The sequence below is a fragment of the Bos mutus genome, chromosome 6, assembly GCF_027580195.1.
Source record: "Bos mutus isolate GX-2022 chromosome 6, NWIPB_WYAK_1.1, whole genome shotgun sequence".
Taxonomy (NCBI): Eukaryota; Metazoa; Chordata; class Mammalia; order Artiodactyla; family Bovidae; genus Bos; species Bos mutus.
The window spans coordinates 90,082,088-90,110,022 of record NC_091622.1 but is presented as its reverse complement, the minus strand read 5'-3'; the positions used below and the strand labels follow the sequence as shown (position 1 = coordinate 90,110,022).

At 37.9% G+C, this 27,935-nt stretch overlaps 1 protein-coding gene across 4 annotated transcripts in view; it reads left to right on the top strand.

The window, feature by feature from the left end:
* The window catches only part of CDKL2 (cyclin dependent kinase like 2), a 47,675-nt gene extending 21,712 nt beyond the window's left edge, over positions 1 to 25,963 (top strand). Inside the window, exons 6-15 of one of the 4 annotated variants that reach the window (XM_070372523.1) lie at positions 3,982 to 4,121; positions 6,782 to 6,870; positions 9,109 to 9,244; positions 10,395 to 10,693; positions 12,835 to 12,928; positions 16,200 to 16,323; positions 16,547 to 16,653; positions 22,787 to 22,853; positions 23,539 to 23,687; positions 23,873 to 25,963. In XM_070372523.1, the coding sequence (XP_070228624.1) occupies positions 3,982 to 4,121; positions 6,782 to 6,870; positions 9,109 to 9,244; positions 10,395 to 10,693; positions 12,835 to 12,928; positions 16,200 to 16,323; positions 16,547 to 16,653; positions 22,787 to 22,853; positions 23,539 to 23,687; positions 23,873 to 23,920 (1,253 nt within the window). In that variant the 3' untranslated portion in view covers positions 23,921 to 25,963. Of the gene's footprint in view, positions 1 to 3,981; positions 4,122 to 6,781; positions 6,871 to 9,108; positions 9,245 to 10,394; positions 10,694 to 12,834; positions 12,929 to 16,199; positions 16,324 to 16,546; positions 16,654 to 22,764; positions 22,854 to 23,538; positions 23,688 to 23,872 lie in introns of those variants that run through there. The other 3 variants (XM_070372525.1, XM_070372526.1, XM_070372527.1) reach the window with 3 other exon arrangements.
* Positions 25,964 to 27,935: the final 1,972 nt, after the last annotated feature.

Below are 27,935 nucleotides of genomic sequence, written 5' to 3'. Positions count from 1 at the left end.
ACGAAGATCATGGCATCCAGTCCCACCACTTCATGGGAAATAGATGGGGAAACAGTGGAAACAGTGTCAGACTTTATTTTTCTGGGCTCCAAAATCACTGCAGATGGTGACTGCAGCCATGAAATTAAAAGACGCTTACTCCTTGGAAGGAAAGTTATGACCAACCTAGATAGCATATTCAAAAGCAGAGACATTACTTTGCCAACAAAGGTTTGTCTAGTCAAGGCTATGGTTTTTCCTGTGGTCATGTATGAATGTGAGAGTTGGACTGTGAAGAAGGCTGAGCACCAAAGAATCGATGCTTTTGAACTGTGGTGTTGGAGAAGACTCTTGAGAGTCCCTTGGACTGCAAGGAGATCCAACCAGTCCATTCTAAAGGAGATCAGTCCTGGGTGTTCTTTGGAAGGACTGATGCTGAAGCTGAAACTCCAGTACTTTGGCAACCTCATGCGAAGAGTTGACTCATTGGAAAAGACTCTGTTGCTGGGAGGGATTGGGGGCAGGAGGAGAAGGGGATGACAGAGGATGAGATGGCTGGATGGCATCACTGACTCGATGGACTGAGTCCGAGTGAACTCCGGGAGTTGGTGATGGACAGGGAGGCCTGGCGTGCTGCAATTCATGGGGTTGCAAAGAGTTGGACATGACTGAGCAACTGATCTGATCTGATCTGTTGTTCCATGTCCATTTCTAACTGTTGCTTCCTGACCTGCATACAGATTTCTCAAGAGGCAGGTCAGGTGGTCTGGTATTCCCATCTCTTTCAGAATTTTCCACAGTTTATTGTGATCCACACAGTCAAAGGCTTTGGCATAGTCGATAAAGCAGAAATAGATGTTTTTCTGGAACTCTCTTGCTTTTTCCATGATCCAGTGGATGTTGGCAGTTTGATCTCTGGTTCCTCTGCCTTTTCTAAAACCAGCTTGAACATCAGGAAGTTCACGATTCACATATTACTGAAGCCTGGCTTGGAGAATTTTGAGCATTACTTTACTAGCGTGTGAGATGAATGCAATTGTGTGGTAGTTTGAGCCTTCTTTGGCATTGCCTTTCTTTGGGATTGGAATGAAAACTGACCTTTTCCAGTCCTGTGGCCACTGCTGCGTTTTCCAAATTTGCTGGCATATTGAGTGCAGCACTTTCACAGCATCATCTTTCAGGATTTGAAATAGCTCAACTGGAATTCCATCACCTCCACTAGCTTTGTTTGTAGTGATGCTTTCTAAGGCCCACTTGACTTCACATTTCAGGATGTCTGGCTCTAGGTCAGTGATCACACCATCGTGAGTATCTGGGTCTTGAAGATCTTTTTTGTATAGTTCTTCTGTATATTCTTGCCACCTCTTCTTAATATCTTCTGCTTCTGTTAGGTGCATACCATTTCTGTCCTTTATATATATATATATATATATATAAAAAAAATATATATAGATGTATTTATTCATTCATTCATCCTCTGCCTGGCTTTTGTCTATCTGACATATGATCCTAATAATGCTTTTACCTGTCCTTCTGCCCAGCTCCCCTCTAAAGAAAAGACCAGACATTGGAAATTTTTCTGCACTTTTGCATTCAGTAAGTCATGCGTAGAGAGAATACAAAGGATCATATTATCTTTGGGTCAGCAAGCATTTGATATAATATGACTATTACCTCATTCTCATCTTTACATTGAGTGGCACAGGGACTTCCAAGGTAATTTAATCTTGCTTCAGTTATGACTTTTGCTATTTGGACAGAATTTCAAAGCGACATTATCAAAGTCTTCTCATATTTGTAGAAATGTCAACTTTCTGTTGGGTGAAGGAGTTTGGAAAATGGAAATGAGGGGAAATATCTTGAGGATTAAGTGTTTAGGTTAGAAATTCCATAAACAACACAGTGGTTTCTTACAGCAGAATTTTCATATGTGTATTTTATATCCAGTCAGTCAGTCAGTTCAGTCACTCAGTCGTGTCCTACTCTTTGTCACCCCATGGACTGCAGCAGGCCAACTTTCCTATCCATTGCCAACTCCCAGAGCTTACTCAAACTCATGTCCATTGAGTCAGTGATACCATGCAACCATTTCATCCTCTGTCATCCCCTTCTCCTCCCACCTTCAATCTTTCCCAAGATCAGGGTCTTTTCTAGTGAATCAGTTCTTCTCATCAGGTGGCCAAAGTTCTGGAGTTTCAGCTTCAGTATCAGTCCTTCCAGTGAATATTCAGGACTGATTTCCTTTAGGATAGGTTGATTGGATCTACTTGCAGTCCAAGGGACTCTCAAGAGTCTTCTCCAACACTGCAGTTCAAAAGTGTCGATTCTTCGGTGCTCAGCTTTCTTTATAGTTTGACTCTCACATCCATACATGACTACTGGAAAAACCATGGCTTTGACTAGACGGACCTTTGTTGGCAAAGTAATGTCTCTGCTTTTTAATGTGCTGTCTAGGTTGGTCATAGCTTTTCTTCCAAGGAGTAAGTGCCTTTTAATTTCATGACTGCAGTCACCATTTGCAGGGATTTTGGAGCCCCCCAAAATAAAGTCTCTCATCTCTCACTGTTTCCATGGTTTCCACATCTATTTGCCATGATATGATGGGACCAGATACCATGATCTTAGTTTTCTGAATGTTGAATTTTAAGGCAACATTTTCACTCTCCTCTTTCAAGAGGCTCTTTAGTTCTTCGGTTTCTGCCGTAAAGGTGGTGTCTTCTGCGTATCTGAGGTTACTGATATTTCTCCCAGCAATCTTGATTCCAGCTTGTGCTTCATCCTGCCTGGTATTTTGCATGATGTACTCTGTATAGAAGTTAAATAAGCAGGGTGACAATAAACAGCCTTGACGTACTCCTTTCCTGATTTGCAACCAGTCTGTTGTTCCATGTCCAGTTCTAACTGTTGCTTCTCGACCTGCATACAGATTTCTCAGGAGGCAGGTCAGGTGGTCTGGTATTCCCATCTCTTTCAAAATTTTCCATAGTTTGTTGTGATCCACACAGTCAAAGGCTTAGGCTTAGTTAATACTGCAGAAGTAGATGTTTTTCTGGAACTCTCTTGCTTTTTCAATGATCCAGCGGATGTTGGCAATTTGATCTCTGGTTCCTTTGCCTTTTCTAAATCCAGCTTGAACATCTGGAAGTTCACGTACTGTTGAAGTCTGGCTTGGAGAATTTTGAGCATTACTTTGCTAGGGTGTGAGATGAGTGCAATTGTGGGTAGTTTGAGCATTCTTTGGCATTGCCTTTCTTTGGGGTTGGAATGAAAACTGACCCCTTCCAGTCCTGTGGCCACTGCTGAGTTTTCCAAATTTGCTGGCATATTCACAGCATCATCTTTTAGGATTTGAAATAGCTCAACTGGAATTCCATCACCTCCACTAGCTTTGTTCATAATGATGCTTCCCAAGGCCCACTTGACTTTGCATTCCAGGATGTCTGGCTCTAGGTGATTGATCACACCATCGTGGTTATCTGGGTAATTTATATTAGGTTAGGTATTAAAATTGAGAGTAAAGACAAAAGTGATTAAATCAGGCCAAAATCACTTGGGTAAAAATCACATTCTTAAAGAGTGGAACTTATTTATTTAGATTAGATTCTGACCATACAACTATTAGTATTTGCAGTTTGGGTCAGCAATTTTGTGCTTTGTTGTTGGAAATAAAGTATTTTTTATACAATTAAAAGAAATTATACAGTGTTCTTTACCTGTCCTTTTCCTAAGCTCCACCCTCATGTCTTCAAGTTTCTACACAGTGGCATGGGAACTTTTCTGAATGAGTATGTTGAGATATGAATGTCAATTTCCTTTGAGTTGACTTTGTGTTAAAACCACCACAATGACTGCCAGGCACCACCACAATAAGAGCACTGTCTTTGGTTGCTTTTGCATGCTGAGAGAGTCCCCACTTTACATACTGAGTTCCTCTCATCTCTACTCTACACCACCTGTCCTATAATGCATAATGACAGAGATGTGTGCCATTCTCACTGCCAGGGAATCTAATTCCAAGACATCAGGAGCTGTTTTATAAAAATCCTGTGTTTGCTGGAGTAAGGTTGCCTGAAATCAAAGAAACTGTACCTCTGGAAAGACGCTATCCCAAACTCTCTGAAGTTGTGATTGATTTAGCAAAGGTAATCAATACTTTTTTTTTTTTTTGCTCTTTCTGACAGGGAATTTACATTATGTGGATTTGATTTTCTCTTTTTTTTTCCTGGTCTACTTGATCTTTTCGGTCAACAGTTTCCTCTGACAACTTAAATTTTTGTACATTAAGAAAGGAGAAAGGGGGCGGCAGAGGTTGAGATGGTTAGACAACATCACTGACTCAATGGACAGGAATTGAGCTAACATGGGGAGACAGTGGAGGACAGGGGAGCCTGGTGTGCTGCAGTCCACGGGGTCACAAAGAGTTGGATACAACTTAGCCGCTGAACAACAACAACAACATTAAGAAAGAGTTTGATTTGGTGGGAACAGAGATGGAGGAATGTCAGAGATAAAGTCCTGAAAATTTTGCTTGTTTTTTAAAAAAAATCATTTTGTATTATCTAGCATGTTTTAAGTGTGAAAACAGTCCCATAATGATGTGTTTTTAATGTTTAACATTTAAAATGCAGGCCTTGTATAAGTGGAAAAAAGAAAATAGGATAAGAAAATGAAAAGACAAGTAGAGAAGTATTAAAGTCTAGGGCTTCAATTTAAAGTATTAAAGTCTACAGATCATGATCCTGTAGTATATTGTGAAAAAGCGGTTTTGTTCAACCACTAGATTCACTGAAGCTAATTTTTAGATGATCATCCCCTTTGCCTTGTATTTAATTGAGGAAGATATTAGGAACATTCTCACTGGATCAAGTTGTTTCTAAAAGTGGACCTTTTGGAATTATTAGCTCAAAAAACCCTCATTAGTTAGGACTGTCCTGCTGCTGCTGCTGCTGCTAAGTCGCTTCAGTTGTGTCCGACTCTGTGCGACCCCATGGGTGGCAGCCCATCAGGCTCCCCCGTCCCTGGGATTCTCCAGGCAAGAACACTGGAGTGGGTTGCCATTTCCTTCAATGCATGAAAGTGGAAAGTGAAAGTGAAGTTGCTCAAGTCATGTCCGACTCTTAGCGGCGACCCCATGGACTGCAGCCTACCAGGCTCCTCCGCCCATGGGATTTTCCAGGTAAGAGTACTGGAATGGGGGTGCCATTGCCTTCTCCAAGGACTGTCCTAAAGTGTTGTTTTTTTGAGGGGTGGCCCACACCATGTGGCATGTGTGATGTTGGATCTTGGTTCCCTGACCAGGAATCAAACCCAAACTCATGCCCTCTGCTGTGAAAGCCCGAAGTCTTAACCCATTGGACGACCAGGGAGGTCCCTGTCCTAAAGTGTCGATAAAATAAATATCTCTAAAAGAGCAGGGTCACATAACATTTAGCTAAGATATTTTTTGCTTTTTTACTTCTTTAAATAACTCATTTAAAAAAAGCTTAGTAAGCTTATGAATAGTTACAAGTTCTTAGAAAAATACATTGTTATTTTTCTACCTAATGTAACAGATCCAAATATTCTTTATTTAGACTAGCTTTATGATCTGTCTATAAAGAAATTTAAAAGGAATAAAGGTAAAATGATTGTCCAGCTTATGTCCCTTATGGTAGAATCATATGACGTTTTGAACATTTTATTATAGGAAATCTTAAACATAGAAAAGGAAGTAGAAAAAATAGTGGTGTCATGAACCCCCATAAGCTGGTCATTAGCTACAATGGTTAAAAATCTTTGGGAAGTATTTCATCTATCCTATCCACACACTTAGGAATTTTTTTTTCTCATCAGTTTTTTACTGTGTGGCCTGTGGGATCTTATTTCCTTGACTAGGAGTTGAACCTGTGCCCCATTAGTGGAACCACAGAGCCTTAAGCACTGGACCACTAGGGAATTCCCTCAGCAACATTTTTTTGGAGTATTTTGAAGCAAATTGCAGATATTATGATATTTCACTTACAAATACCTTAATTATTTGTATAATTTTCTTGTTATTGTAAAGCTACTTATTGAGTCCCTTCTATTTTAACTAGCTGTGAGTGGCTCCACAGGGACAGAACAAGATATAATAAAATCTATATGAAAATGAAAGAATAAGATAAAATGTAATCATCTATGTCAAGTATTTAGCACAATAATAAGCACAGAGTAGTTCCCTTCCCTTCCATTCTGCAAGTACTGTAAATTTTAAAAATTCTCAAAAATTTCTTAATGTAAAATGTCTAATCAGTGCTCAAAGTTTCATTAATTTTCTCATAATTCCTTTTTATAGTTTGAATTAGGATCCACATGAAGTCTAGAGATCACAATCAGTTGATATGTCTCTTAAGACACTTAATTTACAAGCTCCTCTTCACCTCTTTGTTTTTTGTTTAAACCTTGCCATTTATCTGTTAAAGAAAACAGGTTGTTTTTCCCATAGAATTTTTCACATAGTATAGTTTAATATGTTCCTCCATGTCCCATATTTTGTATAAACTCATAGTAGAGCTAGAGCTTGATCGGAATTAGGTTGAGTTTTTGGCAAGGATACTTCATAAGAGCTTTTTGTATATTCAGAGACACTGAATGTCCGGTGGTCTTTCTTTCTGTGATACTAGCAGTCATTGGTGGTCACTGTCTAGATTTGTGCTTTATTCCTTATCACTTATTATAGATGTTTAAAATTCATTGACTCTGAAGAAGAATTTTCTATGTTTAGACATGTAAGTGTAGGCAGTTTTTCTTTGATATGAACTATATATATTCCTTGGTTTCCCAGAAATGCTTACATATTGACCCAGACAAAAGGCCCTTCTGTGCTGAGCTCCTGCACCATGATTTCTTCCATATGGATGGATTTGCTGAGAGGTACGGTACCATGTGTCGTATGTCACATCAACCTAGAGTTAAAGTAAGGCCCCCATAGCAGTACATAACAGTAACAAACAGTGTTTCTTTACCCACCTGTTCTAATAGGATTTCAAATATTTACCACCCTACCTCCATTCGCCCTTAGCAACAACACCTTCCTAGGAGTGGTACCCTGCATTCGCTAACTTAGGGCTCTTGGTTTTCACGAAACAGTCCCTTCATGCCATTCTTTCTCTCCCTGTGATGACCTCTGTCACTCAGGTCACTGATTTCTGGTCTTGCTACCAGCTGTGAGATGCTATCATCTTGGGTCCTGATGTATTTGCAAAGGTGTCATCTCCTGTTGCTGCTGAACTTACACCATACCCAGTCCTATGACACTGCTGACTCTGTGGATGTACATGGAGACTTTGATGTGCCAAACCTGTGTGTGCCAGAGTAGCTGGCATAGTCTCCTGTGCTGCTCCAGCTGCTGGCATCAGTGCAGCTGACGAAACAAAAATTAGTGAGATAAGTGGCAATGACATTGCTTTATGTTTTTGCCAATCTATTTATTATTAACTTAGTAAAAGAAAATTGGATCCTCGTATTTGCTTCCACATTCGATTTCTTATGATATGTTGTTTTGGTTGAAGTATACAGAGAAACTGTGGCCTCACATAAATATGTAGTTGGAAAATGGAAGAGAATTTTGATAGTTGTTTTAGATCACCGTGGGTATTTTTCTTTGATTCCATACCAAAAAACTCTGATACTGTACCAAAACTGGACAGTGGTGTTTCTTAAAGGTTGCTTGTGTTGTGGAATCTGAAACCATATCAATGAACTTCTTTTCCCATTACATGAAAATCCACTTGTCTGTCTTACACTTTGAGTAGATCTTTTACTCATGCATGCTTTTGTAGAATCATTCATTCAGTTCAGCTCAGTTCAGTCGCTCAGTCGTGTCCGACTCTTTGTGACCCCATGAATTGCAGCACGCCAGGCCTCCCTGTCCATCACCAACTCCCGGAGTTCATCCTAACTCATGTCCATCGAGTTGGTGATGCCATCCAGCCATCTCATCCTCTGTCATCCCCTTCTCCTTCTGCCCTCAATCCTTCCCAGCATCAGAGTCTTTTCCAATGAGTCAACTCTTTGCATGAGGTGGTCAAAATACTGGAGTTTCAGCCTTAGCATCATTCCTTCCAAAGAAATCCCAGGGCTGGTCTCCTTCAGAATGGACTGGTTGGATCTCCTTGCAGTCCAAGGGACTCTCAAGAGTCTTCTCCAACACCACAATTCAAAAGCATCAATTTAGTCATTTGGAAAATACTCTTTTGCTAACTTATATAGAACTTTAGTAATGTTGACATTTCATTGGACTATATAAAAAAGTCACATTCTCATCAGAAAAACCTTTAGTATTAGGAACTGCTAAGTTGACAGTAGTGGATACAAGTTGAATGAAATTCTAATTTTTTATAAAAATGTGAATTTTATCATTAACACAAATATATTGGATTTTTCCTTGAAGTAACACACTCCTTTGTTCATTTTTTAAAAGAAAATATCTGCTGAATACCCCCAAGTCTGAGTAGTAATAATGTTTCTGTCAGTTTTTCAAGTAATAATGTTCCATGAAGAAAGTGGCTAGTTTAGCTTGTAACTCAACCAGCTACACAAGTGCTTTTCTTAAGACAACCATTGCACTTTAACTTGCAGCGGAGGTACCTTTTCAGGGGTATAGATTTAATAATGTGTGTGTGTGTGTGTGTATATATATATATGTATATGTGTGTGTATATATATATATATATATATATATTTTACTGTTCCATCAGGGACATTCTTAAACAAAACTGCCCCCTCTCCAACTTAAACTTAAGAATTTGTGACTAAAAGAATATAATAAAGTCTGTGTAAGGTTTGTAAAATTTTGTACCTCTGTAAAGTTTGGTGCCTCTGCTTCAGTCTTGGTAAGGTGCCTGCAGTTTACCCCCCATTGCTTTTTGTTTCATCAAATGTCAGATGGTGAAAAAGAAGTCACCTTCATAATAAGATAAGAGCTTTGATCTTATGAACCTCCTGAAAGATTTTCAGAGATCCCCAGTGGTCTGCAGAAACCTCATTTCTCATTTTGAATAACACAGTCTAGTTTAATACTCTATTCTTAAAGATAAGTATCTCGAACACCAATTTTTACTAAATTTATCTGTTTCATACAGTCTTATTGACAAATGTATTTTTATGTAGGTTTCCTCAGGAACTGCAGTTAAAAGTACAGAAAGATGCCAGAAACATTTCTTTATCTAAAAAATCTCAAATCAGAAAGAAGGAAAAGGAAAAGGATGAGTCCTTGGGTGAAGAGAGAAAAACACTTGTGGTACAGGTAAATTTCCATGTTTTAATGCATATTAAATTTTAAGTTTAATATATCCTTAAATTTGAGGGGGGTATGGGATATTGAAGATCTTAAAAGTTTCCTGAGTGGTTAACAAGTTCACTTTTAGCTTAGTTATAAAAATGTATTTTCTGTAGACATTACCTGTTTTAAAAAAAATCTTAGGATATCATGTACTGAGTGCCTACTGTACACAAATCTGTATAATAGGGCTTGTCAGGAAATCATATTCATTCAAGAACATTTAGACATGCTTGTGTACACTCATATGCAAATATATACACCATTTTTCCCCCTTAGATAATAGGAGAGAAAAATATAATTTTTAGAATTGTATATAAAGTAGAGCATTTAAAAATTGAGATTTGGGTACTCAGTTAATTTGAAATTTGCTTTTCTTGGTAAATTATCCAGAATCTGTTCTCAGTAAGATAATTCAAATCTACCACCAACTCACTCACATTTTCTCAAATGAACCCAAAGAAGAAAGAGGACTCAATTTTGTGTTCCCTGACTCTAAATACATGAGAACAAAAGTCAGCATGCTTGAGTCCTCTTTCATTGCTTTCCACTGAACTGTAATTTGATATGTGTATACCTGCTTATGTGTATATATAATTTTTTTTAAAGTAATTTATTTTTGACTGCGCTAGTCTTCTTTGCTGCGTGTGGGCTGTCTCTAGTTGCAGTGTGTGGGCTTCTCACTGCAGTGGCTTCTCTTACTGTGGAGCATGGACTCTAGGGCACGAGCTCAGCAGTTGCAGTACTCGGGCTTCAGCAGTTGTGGCTCACAGCCTTAATTACCCCTTGGCAAGTAGAATCTTCCTGAATCAGGGACTGGACCTGTGTCTCCTGCATTGGCAGGCAGATTCTTAACCACTGGACCACAAGGGAAGTTCTGTGTATACATCATTAAATCTGATATATATATGTCAGAGCTCGTGTGAGTTGCATTTTCATTTGAAATAGGTGTCTGAGAATCCCAGGTTTAGTTTTAGTTCCATAGGTAGAATAAGAAAAAACTGGAGCACAAGAAGGTGTTGTCTCTGGAATTCTGCTTTTGTTGACAAGTACTTCATAGGAAAAGGTGATTTTTCCTTCTCCTCAGATCATTAATGTTGTTAATATTTTATAACAGGATACCAATGCTGATCCCCAAACTAAGGATTCTAAAGTATTTAAAATAAAAGGATCAAAAACAGATGGAGAAAAAGTGGAAAAAGCGAGTCGAGCTTCAAATGCCAGCTGTCTCAATGACAATGGGATGAGCCCCGTCAAAATAGTGCCTTCAACAAGCCTCCGAGATTGCAGCAATGGCAGCGTGGACCAAACAAGAAATCCAGGCATGGCAATTCCCCCACTCACACACAATCTTTCTGCAACAGCTCCCACTATTACTTCTGGAATGGGAACTATCTCAGGAATTCAGAGTTACAGGTATGAATTAGGAAAATAAGAACAAAATGTTCTTACATATTTACAAGCTGCAAATATTTATCAGTCCAACGACCTGCATTATTACTTTCAGACTTCTGGATACTCTTCATTCTTTTTTTTAAATTATTTGTTTATTTGGCTGTGTCAGGTCTTACTTGCAAAACACAGGATCTTTTGTTGCAGTGCACAGACTCTCTAGTTGTGTCACACCAGCCTTAGAGGGCACAGCTCAGGAGTTGAGGTGCACAGGCTTAGTTGCTCTGTAGTATGTGGGATCTTAGTTCCCTGACTAGGAATTGAACCTACGTCCCCTGAAATGCAAGGCACATTCTTAACCACTAGACCACCAGGGAAGTCCCTGCTATTGCTTCTTGTCAGGTTGCTGTTTCAAAAGACTTCTTGGCCAGTGTGATGAAAATTATTAGCATTTGATCAAAAAATTTACCGAGTCCTAAGAAAATAGAGTTGTATTATTTAAGGTGAAGAGACTCTATAGCTATTTAGTTTAATAACACAAAAAGAGGTTGTCATAATAAAAGAAATAATTGGTTTTGCATGTCTGCTGTTGCATGGTGTGGCTGTGGGCATTTAGTAGTCAGTTCAGTCCCTCAGTCATGTCTGACTCTTTGCGACCCCATGGACTACAGCATGCCAGGCCTCCCTGTCCATCACCAACTCCCAGAATTTACTCAAACTCATGTCCATTGAGTCAGTGATGCCATCCAACCATCTCATCCTCTGTCGTCCTCTTCTCACCTTGAATCTTTCCTAGCATCAGGGTCTTTTCAAATGAGTCAGCTCTTTGCATCAGGTGGCCAAAGTATTGGAGTGTCAGCTTCAACATCAGTCCTTCCAGTGAACACTCAGGACTGATCTCCTTTAGGATGGACTGGTTGGATCTCCTTGCAGTCCAAGGGACTCTCAAGTCTTCTCCAACACCACAGTTCAAAATTATCAATTCTTCAGTGCTCAGCTTTCTTTATAGTCCAACTCTCACATCCAAACATGACTACTGGAAAAACCATTTGTTGGCAAAGTAACGTCTCTGCTTTTTAATATGCTGTCTAGGTTGGTCATAATTTTCCTTCCAAGGAGTAAGCGTTTTTCATTTTCATGGCTGCAGTCATCATCTGCAGGGATTTGGGAGCCCCCCAAAATAAAGTCAGCCACTATTTCCACTGTTTCCCCATCTATTTGCCATGAAGTGATGGGAACACATGCCATGATCTTAGTTTTTTGAATGTTGAGCTTTAAGCCAACTTTTTCACTCTCCTCTTTCACTTTTGTCAAGAGGCTCTTTAGTTCTTCTTCACTTTCTGCCATCAGGGTGGTGTCATCTGCATATCTGAGGTTATTGATATTTCTCCCAGCAATCTTGATTTCAGCTTTTGCTTCATCCAGCCCAGCGTTTCTCATGATGTACTCTGCATATAAGTTAAATAAGCAGGGTGACAGTATACAGCCTTGACGTACTCCTTTTCCTATTTGGAACCAGCCTGTCATTCCATGTCCAGTTCTAACTGTTGCTTCCTGACCTGCATACAGATTTCTCAAGACGCTGGTCAGGTGGTCTGGTATTCCCATCTCTTTCAGAATTTTCCACAGTTTAATGTGATCCATACAGTCAAAGGCTTTGACATAGTCAATAAAGCAGAAGTAGATGTTTTTTCTGGAACTCTCTTGCTTTTTCGATGATCCAGCGGATATTGGCCATTTGATCTCTGGTTCCTCTGTCCTTCTAAATCCAGCTTGAACATCTAGAAGTTCACAGTTCACGTATTGTTGAAGCCTGGCTTGGAGTATTACTTTACTAGTGTGTGAGATGAGTGCAATTATGCAGTAGTTTGAGCATTCTTTGGCATTGCCTTTCTCAGGGATTGGAATGAAAAGAATAGGCAGTAAATTCTGATTAAACTGCATGTCACTGGGTGGTAAGTTTTTGTTCAGTCACTAAGTCATGTTCAACTCTCTGCGACCCCAGGACTGCAGCACACCAGGCTTCCCTGTCCTTTACTATCTCCTGGAGCTTGCTCAAATTCATGTCTGTTCATGTCACTTGGTGTTGGGTCATTTAATTTTGTGCTTGAAAAAAATAATTACTACTGCTTCTAATGTAAATTTTTTTGTTGTTTTTGTTACAGAGTGGATGAGAAAACCAAGAAGTATTGTATTCCATTTGTTAAACCAAATAAACATTCTCCACCAGGAGCTTATAATATTAATGTGACCACATTGGTAAGTGAACTGTTCTCAGTGGTAGAAGAGCAAGCATTAGTCATTTCTATATTTTATTAATATTAAACATGATAGTGAAAAACTGAGAGTTTTGTTGGGAGATACATCATAATGTAGAAACTTAACTATATATATATCATCCCAGACCATCAAAGTCAAGTTTAAGTTTTATAAATCTAGAAATTTAAATGTAAGATGTTATTATTATACAGAATGGATAAGCAACAGTGTCCTACTGTATAGCACAGAAACTGTATTTAATATCCTAAGATAAACCATAATGGAAAGGAATATAAAAAAGAATGTATATATAACTGAATCATTTTCCTATACAGCAGAAATTAACACAACATTGTAAATCAACTATACTTTAGTCAAAAAGATGTTATTGTTAAAATGACCTGCTTTAATTTTTTTCAGTAATCATAAATTTTCTTAACCTAATGTTTGGTGATCAGTACTTTTATAGAGTAGATTTGAAAAGGTAAATTATCTTATCTCACCCAGATCAGATTTCTGGTAGAAATATTCTATTTATTCACTTAACATATTTATTATCCATTAAACAGAAAACACTGGAGAAGAATAAGTTAATCTTTTTTTTCAAGGAGCTTGTGGTCTAGTAGAGAATAAACAAATTAAAACATAGTGTCAGATTGCAGTAGTAGAATCATGTCAAGGTTCAGAGGTCTTCTGAAGGTTGAGAGGAGTATTATCAGGCCAGAAGTCTTCTTTTAAAAGTTAAGTTGAAAAAAAAAAAAAAAAAGTTAAGTTGAATCATCATTGCTCTTCCACTCAAAACCCTCCATTGGCTTCTTATCTCTGAGAAAAAACAAAGTGCTTTCAGGGCCTTTTGGTCCCTGAGTGATTTACCCTCGCCATCCCTCCATCCCACTCTTGGCTACTCTCATTTTTGATCACTGCAGTCCATCCAGCTTGATGGCTCGGTGGTTAAGAATCTACCTGCCAATGCAGGAGACACAGGTTCAGTCCCTGGGTTGGTAATATCCCTGGGAGTAAGAAATGGTAACCCAGGGGGCTCATGGGCTTGCAAAAAAGTCAGCCATGACTTAGCAACTAAACAAGTCCAATCACATTGATTTCCTCGCTATTCCTAGAACGTGGCTAGACGTGCTCCCACAGTTGGGTTTTTGCACTTGCTGTTTCCTCCCTTTTAGAGTATCCTTACCCCAGATAATCCAAAGCTTTGCTTTCTCTCCTTCTTGACTTTCATGAAATCTTACTGTGAAGTCTTCTCAAATGTTTTAACTCATTTTGTCTCCTATTACTTTCTCCCCTCCCCTTGTTTAATTCCCCACCCCTAATTGCCTTACCTGACATCCTCTGTATTCTCTTATTTATGTAATGTCTTTCCCTGCTACCCCTTTCCCTGAATGGAAACTTCCCAGGAGGAATTTGTGCTTTCTTTGTTTTCATCACTGTTCTGCCCCACACCTTGAATAGTGTCACATGCATTTAAACTGCTTAAGAAATGTGGTGAATGGATTCTTCTGCCAGGAACAGGGAGGTATGGATGTATATTTCCAAAGGAGTATTTTTCTCATGATTTTCCCTTCTCTACCTCTCTCATCATCCTCAGAGCTGAAAAGTATACCCTTCTTTTCCTATCTCTCATGATTGAGACATTGCATTTATTTTTCTTTTAACTATTCTTAGCCTATAATTTCTGTATCCATAGTACTTTCCTTTTTTTTTTTTTTGCTATACTCTGCTCATTTATTTATGGATTTTTTTTGTGTGTTTTACATTCCTGATCTCCTTTGGAAGACTATTTTAATCAGCAAGGCTTCTCAAAGTAGCTGGCTCAACACCGTTTTGCTGCCATTGAGATCAGGCTTCTTTCAGGCATTACATAATCAATGCTGGCTGATAATTTTAGATCTCATTTCTGTTTATCTTCCTTTGGAACAGGGACTCAAGAAAGGAGGTAAAGATTAGTGGGGAGAAGACCCATGGGGTCTTTTCTTAATGAAAATTAACAGAGGCAGAACTAAGCATACACTTTCTTCAACTTCTAGGTTGAATATCAATACCCTTCTCCCATGCTTTGTACCCTGATTCTGAGATGTAGATAAGTATATTATTATAAACATCTCTTATGTATTTTAACTTGTCACTTTTTGAATATACAAATCTAGTAGTTTATACTCATTATTTTATTGTTTTTTACTTGTGGATAGTTTTTTTTTAAACTAATTATTTTATTTTATAGTTGATTTGAAACTTGAGGCTTAGCACTAATTCTATTAAAAGAGTAAATAGAAACATCCAAAATAAAGAAACTCAAAAGTTCACTACAGGACTTCTGAAGACTTTCTGGGAGGCAGAGTAGTTCACAGAATATTAAACTCAAGACATCTGGACCCTCAGGGGCTTAACACTGTCATTATAGTCTTTGTGTGTATATTTCACTGTTTATACATGTATGTGTATATACATGGACATACATATGATTTCATCATCTATATGTAGTTTTTTCCTTTTAGCAAATCATATAATATCTCTGTGTATCATCTGTTTTGAAAATGTGGAAAAGATTGTAGAGTTTCTGTGTTTCTTAAAGGAAACAGATTGGGAAATGTCAAACTCACAAAGGTGCAGAATTGAAGTGCTACTGCTGTTCTTTATTATTTTTCCAGACTTTATAAAATATGAAGTAATAGTACTAAGAAAGATTAGGAAAATAATTTGAATAATAATTTTATCCTTTATACCTTAATAAAATGCATTTCTAGGAAGATAGTATCATTTGCTAATGCTGAGGAAGGAGACAAGGACAAATGTAAAAAAATGAGTAACAAGATTACCATTGGGAAAGTGAAAAGTGTGCTAGGCGATGTGATCTGTAACAAGATGAACTATTCACAATTCAGGTGTCAGTAACAACTATTTGCATAAAAGTCCAGCAAGTGTCATAAGGCCTGACCTTGCTGGCCTGAAAGGACACTGATGCCCATCTTTTAACCTTGTGACGCTTGCCAGTTGGTGGAGGGAGAAGGAGAAACTCAGCAACCAAGCACCCCACTTGTTAGCAATTTTAGTAAATTTAATAGGAAGAGATTTGAAATAACTGGGTGAAGTTGTTTCATTTGTTATTAGTGTTCCTCAAACTTTATATTATTCCAGCTTTTGTATATTATTCCAGCTTTTGAATTCCATAAATTTTAAGATATGAATATAATAGTTATGAAAAGGGGACAAGCTTACCTGGAAGCTAATTCATTTGTGTTAACCATTCTGATGATATTAGGTTGCTAGTGAAAAGAGCCTACTTCAGGCAAATAAGAAAAGAAGGGAATACTCAAAGACAGATGTCCGTTTGCCTGAACTAAATTATAATCATCTCCCTGAACTAAAAGCCCTGGAAGGCATCGGTATGTTTATAATGCTTTTCCTATTTTAGCCCTTTTGTATACGTTATTTAAAATGTATGTTAAGTAAACTAACAATATTAAAAATGTTTAGTAACTTTACATCTTTAAGTATGTGAAAATGTAGACTTATGTACAATAACTACAGACTGAAGGACAGATATAGAATGTGAAAAACAAACAAAAATGTCTCATTTTCTCACTGTTTATGGTTATTTTTGTCTAGCTCGGAATTCCAGGCTAATAAAGAAAGAGAACAAAAATCTTTCAGAATCTCGAATTCCGTCTCTGGCCACAATTGACTTGCACACCCCCAGTATCACATTACAGCAGGTAAAGAAATACTGTCTGTAGGTTTCATGGAACTTGGGTTTCTCTCATACTTTCTTTTGGGCTTCCTGGGTGGCTCAGCGGTAAAGAATCTGCCTACAATGCAGAAACTGCAGGAGACGTGGGTTCGATCCCTGGGTGGGGAAGATCCCCTGGAGGAGGGAATGGCAACCCACTCAATATTCTTGCCTGGGGAATCCCGTGGACAGAGGAACCTGGTGGGCAACAGCCCTTAGGGTTGCAAAGAGTCAGACACAACTGAAGTGACTTAGGACGCACACATACTTCCTTTTAAAGTGTCATATGGAGAGTTTGCTTTTATTGATTGGGTAGGTTTATTAGTGGTATCTCACCCCACTCCAGTACTCTTGCCTGGAGGATCCCATGGATGGAGGAGCCTGGTGGGCTGCGGTCCATGGGGTCACTGGGAGTCGGGCATGACTGAGCGACTTCACTTTCACTTTTCACTTTCCTGCACTGGAGAAGGAAATGGCAACCCACTCCAGTGTTCTTGCCTGGAGAATCCCAGGGACGGGGAGCCTGGTGGGCTGCCGTCTATGGGGTCGCACAGAGTCGGACACGACTGAAGTGACTTAGCAGCAGCAGCAGCATAAAATTTGCATGTTAAATTTTATTTTATGATTCATTGCATTAAGCACCCTTATTACATATATATTTACATAAACATTTCCCAGCTTACAGTGATCAGTTTTTTATAGGTTAAAAAATTGTGTGTGTGTGTGTGTATTTAGCCTAGCTGTGGCTTTAATATACCTATTCTTTATTTTAGGTTATGGCATTTCACTGCAATAATACCAAAATTATTAATATTACCCATCTTTCAAAGAGTTAAACTCTGGAATTGTTTTTATCCTCTTAAAATGTATTGTTTATTTGACACTTTTCCCTAGGGCAATCTGCTCCATCCATGCTAGAGATTTTCTTTTTAAATTTATTTATTTTTAATTGAAGGATAATTGCTTTACAGTATTGTGTGGGTTTCTGCCATACATCAACATGAATCAGCCATAGGTACACGTATGTCCCCTCCCTCTTGAACCTCCCTACCACTTCCCACCCCATCCCACCCCTCTAGGTTCATGCTAGAGATTTTCTATTCCATATAGTCTTTTTCTATAATTTCTCGTATCTCTCCAGAATATTTATGTTTCTGCTCCTTTCATATCAACAACAGTCATATCCCTAAGAAAACTGGCCAACTTTTTAATCTCTTGGGCCATCCATAACTAACAACAAACTTGAGACATGCATCCCTGAATTTTTCCCTTTACTTCTTTTTTCCCCACTTTTGTTCCTCAAACAAGTTTTCACTTCTGCTTGATGCAACTTTTATTTTGGAATTCCCCATCCCGATTGTTTAAGTATCTCCATTTCATAAACAGCCCCTGTACGTACCCTCTTCCTCTATGTGGGTACTTTTTCCTACTGTTACTCCTGAAATAATTTGTACAACTCTGCAAACAAGGGGAATGCTGTTGCTGAGGATAACAAATTACAGAGGCAGTTACCGAGTGATTCTGAGAAAAACATTTATAGACAGCTGTTGCTTTTTGCCTTATCCCTTGCCAGCCATTTCGGGAGCAACATCATTAAAGCTAAACAAATTCCTATTGTGTGAAGATGAAGCATGGCCACAGATTTTATTTTTAGGAACTACAGTGTTGCGGGAAATTCCTTGTATACGTCTAAACTTAAATGTAAAGCAGATTTTAAAGGCAAAAATTCCCACTTGCTCTTTGTGAGCACATTATTGTTCAAAGCACTTTTTGGGTCAACATAGCTCAATCTACAGAGAAGGCAATGGCACCCCACTCCAGTACTCTTGCCTGGAAAATCCCACGGACGGAGGAGCCTGGTAGGCTGCAGTCCATGGGGTCTCGAAGAGTCGGTACATGACTGAGCGACTTCACTTTGACTTTTCACTTTCATGCGTTGGAAAAGAAAATGGCAACCCACTCCAGTGTTCTTGCCTGGAGAATCCCAGGGATGGGGGAGACTGGTGGGTTGCCGTCTCTGGGGTCGCACAGAGTCGGACATGACTGAAGCGACTTAGCAGCAGCAGCAACAGCAGCTCAATCTAGTTGCATGCAATGGAAGAAAAGCTTTGGCTGCCTTCCCCCTTCTTCAATATTTTTCTTTCTCATTCTGAACTAATCGTTTTATATCTGAAAACTGGTTCTGCATTTTTCCTCTCAAGTTATTTGTTCAGTTTCCATTTGTATTTAAAATACAATGAAAGAGAAAGTAGGTGTATTGAAAAAGCAGATTAACACCAAAATAACATGAATTTGTGTGTGGAAAATCTGGGTGGAAAGAGACGTAACTGGAGACTGAAAGCCAAGGGCCTGCCTTCTGAGGCTGTGACCTGCCTTGCACCCTTACTTTCTGGTATTCATCAATGCACTGAACTACATAACATTTTCACATTTATAAAAGTCTATTATATACCTTCTGGAACAATCTGTAAGATAGATTTTGTAAGTGAAATATTGCTTAATCCATGGAATATGTCTCCACTCCTCACTCCACCCCATGCTTACACATTTTATATTTACAGACATAACTTCAAATATTTTCCTCTAAGCACTGTTTGCTTCATCCCACAAATTTCCATATGTTATATTTTCTTTATCATTCTGGTCAAACATTTAAAAAATTTCCCTTGTAATTTTTTCTTTAACCCAATAATTTTTTAGGAATGTGTTGTTTAACAGACACTTGGTTATTCTTTAGATACTTTATTATTAATTTATAATTTTAACTTCATGTGATCAGAGAATATACTCTGTATGATTTCGATTTTTTTAGATGCATGGAGATGTGTTTTATGGCCCAGCACATGGTCTGTCTTGGTGAATAAACCTTATTCTCTTAAAAATAATGTATATAATTAGTTGTTGGATGTAGTGTTTTATAAATGTGAAATTCGATTAAGGTTGATAATGTTCAAACGTTGTATATTCTTGATGATTTTTTTGTTTAGTTCCATCAGTTCCTGAAAGATCTTGATAGATCTTTCACTATGATTGTGGCATTGTCTATTTTTCTGTTTATTTTTGCTTCATGTATTTTAAAAAATCTGTTTTATTAGGTACAGACACATTTATACTTGTTTTGTCTTTCTGATACATTGTCTCTTTTATCATTTTGAAGTCTCTCACTTTATCTCTCTTGGTGCTCTGTGCCTCAAAGTCTATTTTATCTGAGATTAAAATAGTCACTGCAGTGTGCGTACGTGCTAAGTCACTTCAGTCATGTCTGACTCTTTGCAATCCTGTGGACTGTAGCCCACCAGGCTCTTCTGTCCATGGAATTCTCCAGGCAAGAATCCTGGAGTGGGCTGCTATGCCCTCCTCCAGGGGATTGCCCTGACCCAGGGATCAAACCCACGTCTCATATCTGCTGCACTGGCAGGTGGGTTCTTTACCACTAGTGCCCCCTGGGAAGCCTTCACTCCAGTGTACTTACAGTTATTTGTCTTCATAGTGTGTCTTTCTATCAATACTTTCATTTACTTTCAGCTTATCTGGTTTTTATGTTTTAAGTGTTTCTTTTGCCAACAGCAGATAAATTAGGATCTTCCCTTTGTATCCATTTTGTCAATTCTGATTCTTTTAATTGGAACGTCTGTTTATTTTCTATTTCTTCTAACAAGTTACTACCAATTTAAAACAATCTCCATTTGTTCAGCTTCACAGTTTCCATAGGTTGGAAGTCAAGGTACAGCTGCTGGTCTCCTTAAGAGTCTCATAGGCTGAAATTAAGATGTCAGCAGGGCTGCATTTCTCTCTGGAGGCTCTAGAGGGGGAATCTGTTTCCAGGCTCATTCAAGTAGTTGGCAGCATCTAGTTCCATGTGGTTGTGGGACTCATGTCCCGTTTCCTTTCTGACTGACACCTGGGGGGTTGTTCTTGGCTTCTAGAGGCCATTCACATGGCTCATGGCCTAATTCCACAGGCCTCAAAGCCGGCAACTGTGGTTGAAACTTTCTTACTCCTTTGACTCACTCTTAACTCATCTGCCTCACCTCTCTGACATTCTTCCGCTTTTAAGGGCACATGTGATTCCTTGGGCCCACTGGGATAATCTCTCTGAGGGTCAGCTGAATTGATAAATTAATTTCATGTTCATTAATTTCATGTTCTTTAATTTCATGTTCATTAATTTCAAAGTTCTTTCACAGAAGTAGCTAAGTGAGTTCGATTGACTAACCAGGGACAGATATCTTAGGGGAATATCTTTAGAATCCTTCCTACCACTGAATATTTAGGCCAATTAACATTAATGTGATTATTCAAGTGTTTGGATCTAGCACTATTTTTTTATTAGTTATTTTTGTTCCTCTGTTTTCCCTTTCCAGTCTTATTTTGTATTTAGGTATTTTTAGTACTGGTTCTTTGGTGATAATCTCTGCATTATTTTTTTAATGAATTCTCTAAGGATTACAGTGTATACAACTAATTTTTTCATAGTCTACTTAGAATAAGCATTGTATCACTTATAAAATGTAGAATCTTTCAAAACCTATTTCTCTTCTGCACACCTGAACTTTATGTTAGAGTTATGTATTTTATTCACATACATAGAAAGCCTCACTACACTATATTATCTTTTTGCTAAAATAATCATAAGTATTTTATTTTATTTTTTAACTTTACAATATTGTATTGGTTTTGCCATATATCGAAATGAATCCGCCACAGGTATACATGTGTTCCCCATCCTGAACCCTCCTCCCTCCTCCCTCCCCATACCATCCCTCTGGGTCATTCCATTGCACCAGCCCCAAGCATCCAGTATCGTGCATCGAACCTGGACTGGCAACTCGTTTCATATGTGATATTATACATATTTCAATGCCATTCTCCCAAATCATCCCACCCTCTCCCTCTCCCACAGAGTCCAAAAGACTGTTCTATAAATAATCTATAAATAATAATAAGTATTTTAAGCAGTTTATGCAAAGAAAGTAGTTTTCTATGTTTACCTAGCTACTGACTTTTAATGTTGTTCTTCCTTCTTTCATAAAGATTACAGTTTTAATTTCTGATATTATTTTCCTTCTGTCTGGAAAACCTCCTGTAATGATTTTTACTGAGCAGGTATGATAATGACAAACTCTTACTTTTCTTTCATTTGGGAATCACATTATTATTTTGCCTTCTTTCCTGAAATATATTTTCACTGGATATAGAGCACGAGTTGGTAGATTTTTAAAAAAGAATTTTTTTCTCTCAGTGCTATAAAGATAATTATTTCTCTGTCTTCTAGTCACTACAGTTTCTGGTGGAAAATTATCAGGTATTTGAATTGTTCCTCTATATGAAGTGCTTCATTTTTCTCTAGCTGCTTTCACTATCTAATCTTTGTCTTTTGTGTTCATTAGCTTGAATATCTTATGTTTGGGCATAGTTCTCTTTGAGTGTATCCTTCTGAAATTTGCTGAGCTTCTTGAATCTGCAAACTGATCTCTGTTACCAAATTTGGCAAGTTTTGGTCATTATTTCTTCAAATATTTTTTCCTGCCATATCTTTCTTTTCTCTTTATGAAATTCCAGTGACTTATATGGTAGACCTTTGGGTAGGTTTTTTTTTTTTTTTTTTTTTTAGGTTCCTGAGGCTTTTCACCTTCTTCAATCTTTTTTTCTGTTTTTCAGATTGAGTAATTTCTACTGATCTATCTTGCACTTCTCACTACTCTGATAGCAGGGCTTGCCCTTTGGGCAAAGTCACAGTGGTGAAAAACAAACAAAACTGGAAACTTACTCCCACACGAAGGGTTGTATCTCCAAGTTTTGACTCTTGTCCTTCATCCTCAGTTGTTTTTTTTGTATTTTTTTCAAACGGTTTTGATTTGTTTATTTTGTTGATAGGTAGTAAACATGGGTTATAGCAGGTTTACATTGCCCTGGCACATCAGAAGTATCATTTAGCATATATATCAACAACGAGGTCAGAGAGTAAGATGAAGCCCTTACTTCATCTTTTTCTGTATAAGCAGCTTGAGCTATCCATATGAATAGTTAACCCTTTGGGGGAAGTAGGACTTTGGCAATTACTGAGAATCTATTATGCTCAATTATTAACTTCTAGGTATCAAAATCTCCCCTGTCAGATGATTCAGAGGCTGATTTGCCTCCCGTGGAACACCAGCACTGAGTGGCCTGTCGATTCTGAACTGGGTAGGTCTGATTTCTCACACTTGGAGCTGTGTTACCCTTCATGGGAAATGTTGTGTGTTAATAGCTTGCTAAAGTTACAGATTCCCAGCCAAAATATTCTTCCATGTTTGGCTCTGTGGGAACTCCTGATAGACAAAGAATTGTACCACTTAAAAAAATAGAAGTAGCATTTGTCTCTGGGATGAAATCCTTTTTCATAGAGTTTACATCTCTTGCTTTTAAACTAATCTGCTGTATTTTATTGGATACAGTAATGTGAATTTAGGGTGAGAAATGTTCCAGGAGGATACGGACTTATCTCTCTTATCAGTCATATGCCCTTTGGGCTTGTAAAACAAGAAAGAGCAAATGACTGCTAGATAATCCTTTTCCTAATAAAGAGGTATCAGCACTAAACCCAGTGATTGCTTTCCTTTTAAATAGAACTTTTTAATGCTAAAACTTCTCCCCCCCCAAATCAGACCTTTTGGGGGTGATACTTTTCTATGTGAGCTCACACACGTCATTCAAAATTGAGTATCTCATTAACTCTGTGAAATGTATTGGTAATAAAATCCCACATTCTCATAACTGTGTTGTTAGAATTAATCTTTCAACCTCCACAAAGTATTTTGAATGTCTGTGACACCAAATGTGAATTTACTGTGACGTGAACAAATTTTAAATTTTAATTTCTCATTTTTAGAGGTCCTTTCCAAGGCCCTAGTGGAAGTCATTACAATGCATTCATTATACATACTGTGTAAACTTCAAGCTCTCTTAAAACCTGGATCTGTTTTGTCAAAATTAGTCATTATTTATATAAAAGTGGATGTGCTACACATGATAGTTTTGGTGAGTAATTATCCTGAAGACTGTCTTTAAAATCTTGTTTTTGATACTCATGATTTTCTTAGACCACGTAATACCTACCAAGACTATCAATATATACAGGGTAAGAAGGCAAGAGAGGTAGAAATCAATTTCTAGCAGGAATTTATATGAACTATTGGGTGGTATATATCCCCCTTTGCTTTTAGATGCTGCTATGGTACCTGAGAGAACATTCTTGTGCAACAGAATTCTAGGAGCAGAGATTCATGGCTTTGAGCATTGACTTCTGAACTGCCTGCATTTTCTAAGAAAAGCCTTACAGCAGAAGAAAAGACACCATCCATGTGTTTCACAGGAAGATTGAATAACTGTTATCCCCTCACATTTCAAGTCCGTTGATGCTATTTCAAGATGTATCAAATGAAAGCATAGTGATAGGGTTCTTGTTTGAATGTGTATTTACTATTAGTAGATTGTGTATTTAAAGTGAGTAAAAATAAAAGAGAAGCATTTAAAAGGTTTTGTTATTTATGCATTGAATCTTGTTTGCTATCTATATAAATGTGTACATTTATTTGGAAGTGAGTTCAGTGGAGGTAGATGATCAAAACTAGGATCAATTGAAGAAAATGAAAAAAAAAAAAGATAAAAAAGATTTTGTTTCCTTTACCCAAACTTAATTATAAAACAAATTTAAAAATCTTGCTTGTTTCTATGCTTTAAGGAGAAAAGTAACTACTCTCTATGGATAGAAGTGTATCTTTGGTTTCTGTGATTATTGTTAATGTTTGATCAGTGTTATTGTGGGAATTTTGGCCTCTGCTGATCTTCTAAGAACCACACTAAAGCAAATTTTGCAAAGAAACCATTATTTCTAATAACTTAGTGTGATTCTGGCATTGGACAGTCCTCTGTTTTGTAAGATTCTAGTGCTAATGTTCCTGTGTGTAGGAATGTGATTGAAATGAGTGGTGAAGAAGAATTTCGTTAAGTTTATCTTGGAGCTGAGTACTGTGCTTCTCATTTGAAAAAAAACAGAGGTAACCATACAGAGTTTCAGGGCTGAAACTGCGTTATACCAGTCGACTCAGGCTGATTACTCTTATCTGGCTCAGTGTCTATGAAACTCCCCAGTTGGAAATGCTTTAGGGAGGGAATGTTGACTGTGAGGACTTCTCTCTTGTCCCACTGATAGTTTGAAGGTGACATTAGACAGAACCTAGAGATGTTCCTCTCTCCTTGTTTCCTCAAATACTTAGGCCTTCCCCAAAACTTGTTATCAAGGTGCAAAATCATTTACCATCAGCGCATACATCTTTTCTAGTGCTCTGGTCCAAACTTTTAGGTGGTAATGTTAAACCAGTTGGACTGCAGGTTTTTGGTTTCTGGGTTGTAAGTCGTGCTCTGCATTTAGAGAATGGTTTTTAAGGGGACCAGAATTTGTGTGGACACTTTTTTTTTGCCTTAACCTATTAACAACATTTTGTTTTTTTCCAAAAGGCATTGGCTAGAATGCCTCCCAAATTTAACTAGCACTTTTCTCTATTACTCTAAAGAGCTTAATATTGAAATTCTGACCTTAGACACTTGGGCTTCAAAAGAATAGGACATTCCAGAGGAGGCAAAATAAGAGGCTCCAATGTGGAGTCTATTGGTGGTAGTTCAGCTAAAATTTGGTCTTGATTCTGAGGTTCTATCTTTAACCTCTGACCAAGTATTTGACTAGATTGTTATGGCTAACATGCTGAAGAAAATTTGTGTATAAGTACATTAAAATATTATTTTATTTTTACTTTGAAAAATATTGCCAAGAGACTCTACAGCATGGAAAGCAGATGGTACTTAAAAAGCCAAGTGTTTCTCTAGTTTATTTCTATGTTATTTTAATTTATAGATCAGTGTGAAAATATCATCTCAGTGTCTAAGGATCTAAGATCATAACCTTCTCATTTCTATATTTGCTTTTGGGCATTTTTTTGTTTATTAAAACATATTGTGAACTTCAGAGTTAAGGAACTAAAAATGATTTACTGTAAGTCCAGGTTGAGACTTGAGGATCTTATCTGGTTAGAACTTGCAGAACTACTTGAAAAAGAAGATTTTGCAAATTGGGGCCATAGATACTGAACCAAAATAATCCCTCTTTTCAGTTTGAGGTTACTTTTAACTTTTTCTCACCTACAAGGATATGATTAAGCCACTTACTAATAGAAAATATATGTATGTACTGGTGGGGGAAATGGGCTTGCTGTGTGTATGTATGTTTTAAAATTAATAAATATTATATCTTACTGAGCTCCATATATGGTTTTTGCTTGATTTTTATTTGCGACCATGAATAATGCATGCAGCACTGTATAGTTTTAACAGATAAGTTTGAAATAATCCATTAATTTTCTTTTCAAAATTTAGGAAATGGATAGCAAGTTAATTTTCTTGTACAGCCAGTGATACAAGCAGCCTGGCCCTGTCTTGTCCTTTACTTGTCTTGTAAAGACGACCTGGTAAAAACTGTGACAAACTCAATCTTAGAAGCTGGTTCTCTTGATTGAGAATACCTTGCTTGGTAAGAGAGAATGCCTTGCTTGGTTAGGATAGCTAACATCCTATAGAAATGGGACACAGAAGATGTGTTTTCTCTTGTGACTCTCATCATTGGTTCCTTCACTTTAGTTTTGCTACAAGGCTGAATCTATAGTAAATTGTGTGTTACACTAGGTGGGAAAATGTACTTGACTTGTTTGCTAAGCCCTGCTTCCTATAACCGAACCATTGGCAGGAATTAGAGACCTCAGCATCACTGCTTTTCAGGTTTTAAGGCTGGTCCTAGAAAATTGGACTAAATGAATTTTTTCCCATTTTTTTGTGTTGTGTTTTAGCATTAGAAATGAACCCTTAACACTCCTCCATGTGAATGAAAAAGTATGTTCTCACATTATGTTTTAAAAGGTCTTATTTTCTCTCTTTGTAGCTTCAGACATGAAGTAACTCTAAAGTGTAATTACCATGTTGTTGTTTAGTCACTAAGTGGTCTCTGACTCTTTTGCCTCCCCGTGGGCTGTAGCCTTCCAGACTCCTCTGTCCATGGGACTTCCCAGACAAGAATACTGGAGTGGGTTGCCATTTCCTTCTCCAGGGGATCTTCTTGACCCAGGGATAGAACCCAAGTCTCCTGCATTAGCAAGCGAATTCTTTACCACTGAGCCACCAGAAAAGCTCATAATTATGATAAAGCTTATCTGTTTCTTAACATGTCTTTCTGAGAAGTACCTTACCACAAATCACTTGTCATCACTTGTAAGTAACTTGTGATTTAGAGCTTTGTGTTTGTAGATATTTTTGGATATTATTATTGTGGATATTTGTGATGTTATTATATACTGAGAAACTGAAAACAAAACAAAAACTCACCGACAAAATGTTGTTTTCCTTTGCTTTCAGTGAAATTTTATTTCCCTCCATTGCATAGCCTTATTTAATCCCTTCTTGTTCTACTTTGGCGTGTAGGATCATCTCCTGTAGAAGTGAGGAAGGCTCTAGCCAAATTTTGGAAACTGTGTTATTGGTTAACATGAATTAAATGAGGAGTCAGGAAGGTGAAACCAAAATATTTCAATTCAGCATTGGATCTCCAATCAGTCAAGAGAACAGGTTTTTTTGTATCAGTTTATCTCCATTTAGCTATCTTCATGCTTCTAGAGCTTCCCCAGTGGCTCAGTGGTAAAGAATCCTCCTGTCAGTGCAAGAGACACAGGTTTGATCCCTAGGTCAAGAGATCCCCTAGAAGAGGGAATGGTAACCCACTCCAGTATTCTTGTCTGGAGAATTCCACAGACAGAGGAACTTGGAGGGTTACAGTCCTTAGGGTTGCAAACAGTTGGACATGACTAAAGTGACTGAACAAACACACATGTGCCTCTAAATTTGGAAAACGACCTCCATTAACTGCTGCTTGAATTGAAAACAGTCCTTCTGTCCCACAACAATGTCTCCACTGGTTACTTCTCTCCTGAACCCCAAACTGTTTGGTGTTGTTTCAGGGGTTCTGACGAGGTCTGGTACTATAGTCCTTTATGTCTCAGCACAAGAAAGAATTCAGTGAGAGAAAAGTGATAGATAAGTGATTTATTACAATAGGACGCTTCTGAGGCTTACAAGTGGGTGGGCAAGAAATGCTGCATACCGAGAACTTACTGGGCTACAATTTTACAGTCAAAGGAAAAGTGGGGAGGGGGAGAAGAACTTCCTTGTCTCTCTTGACTAGACTCT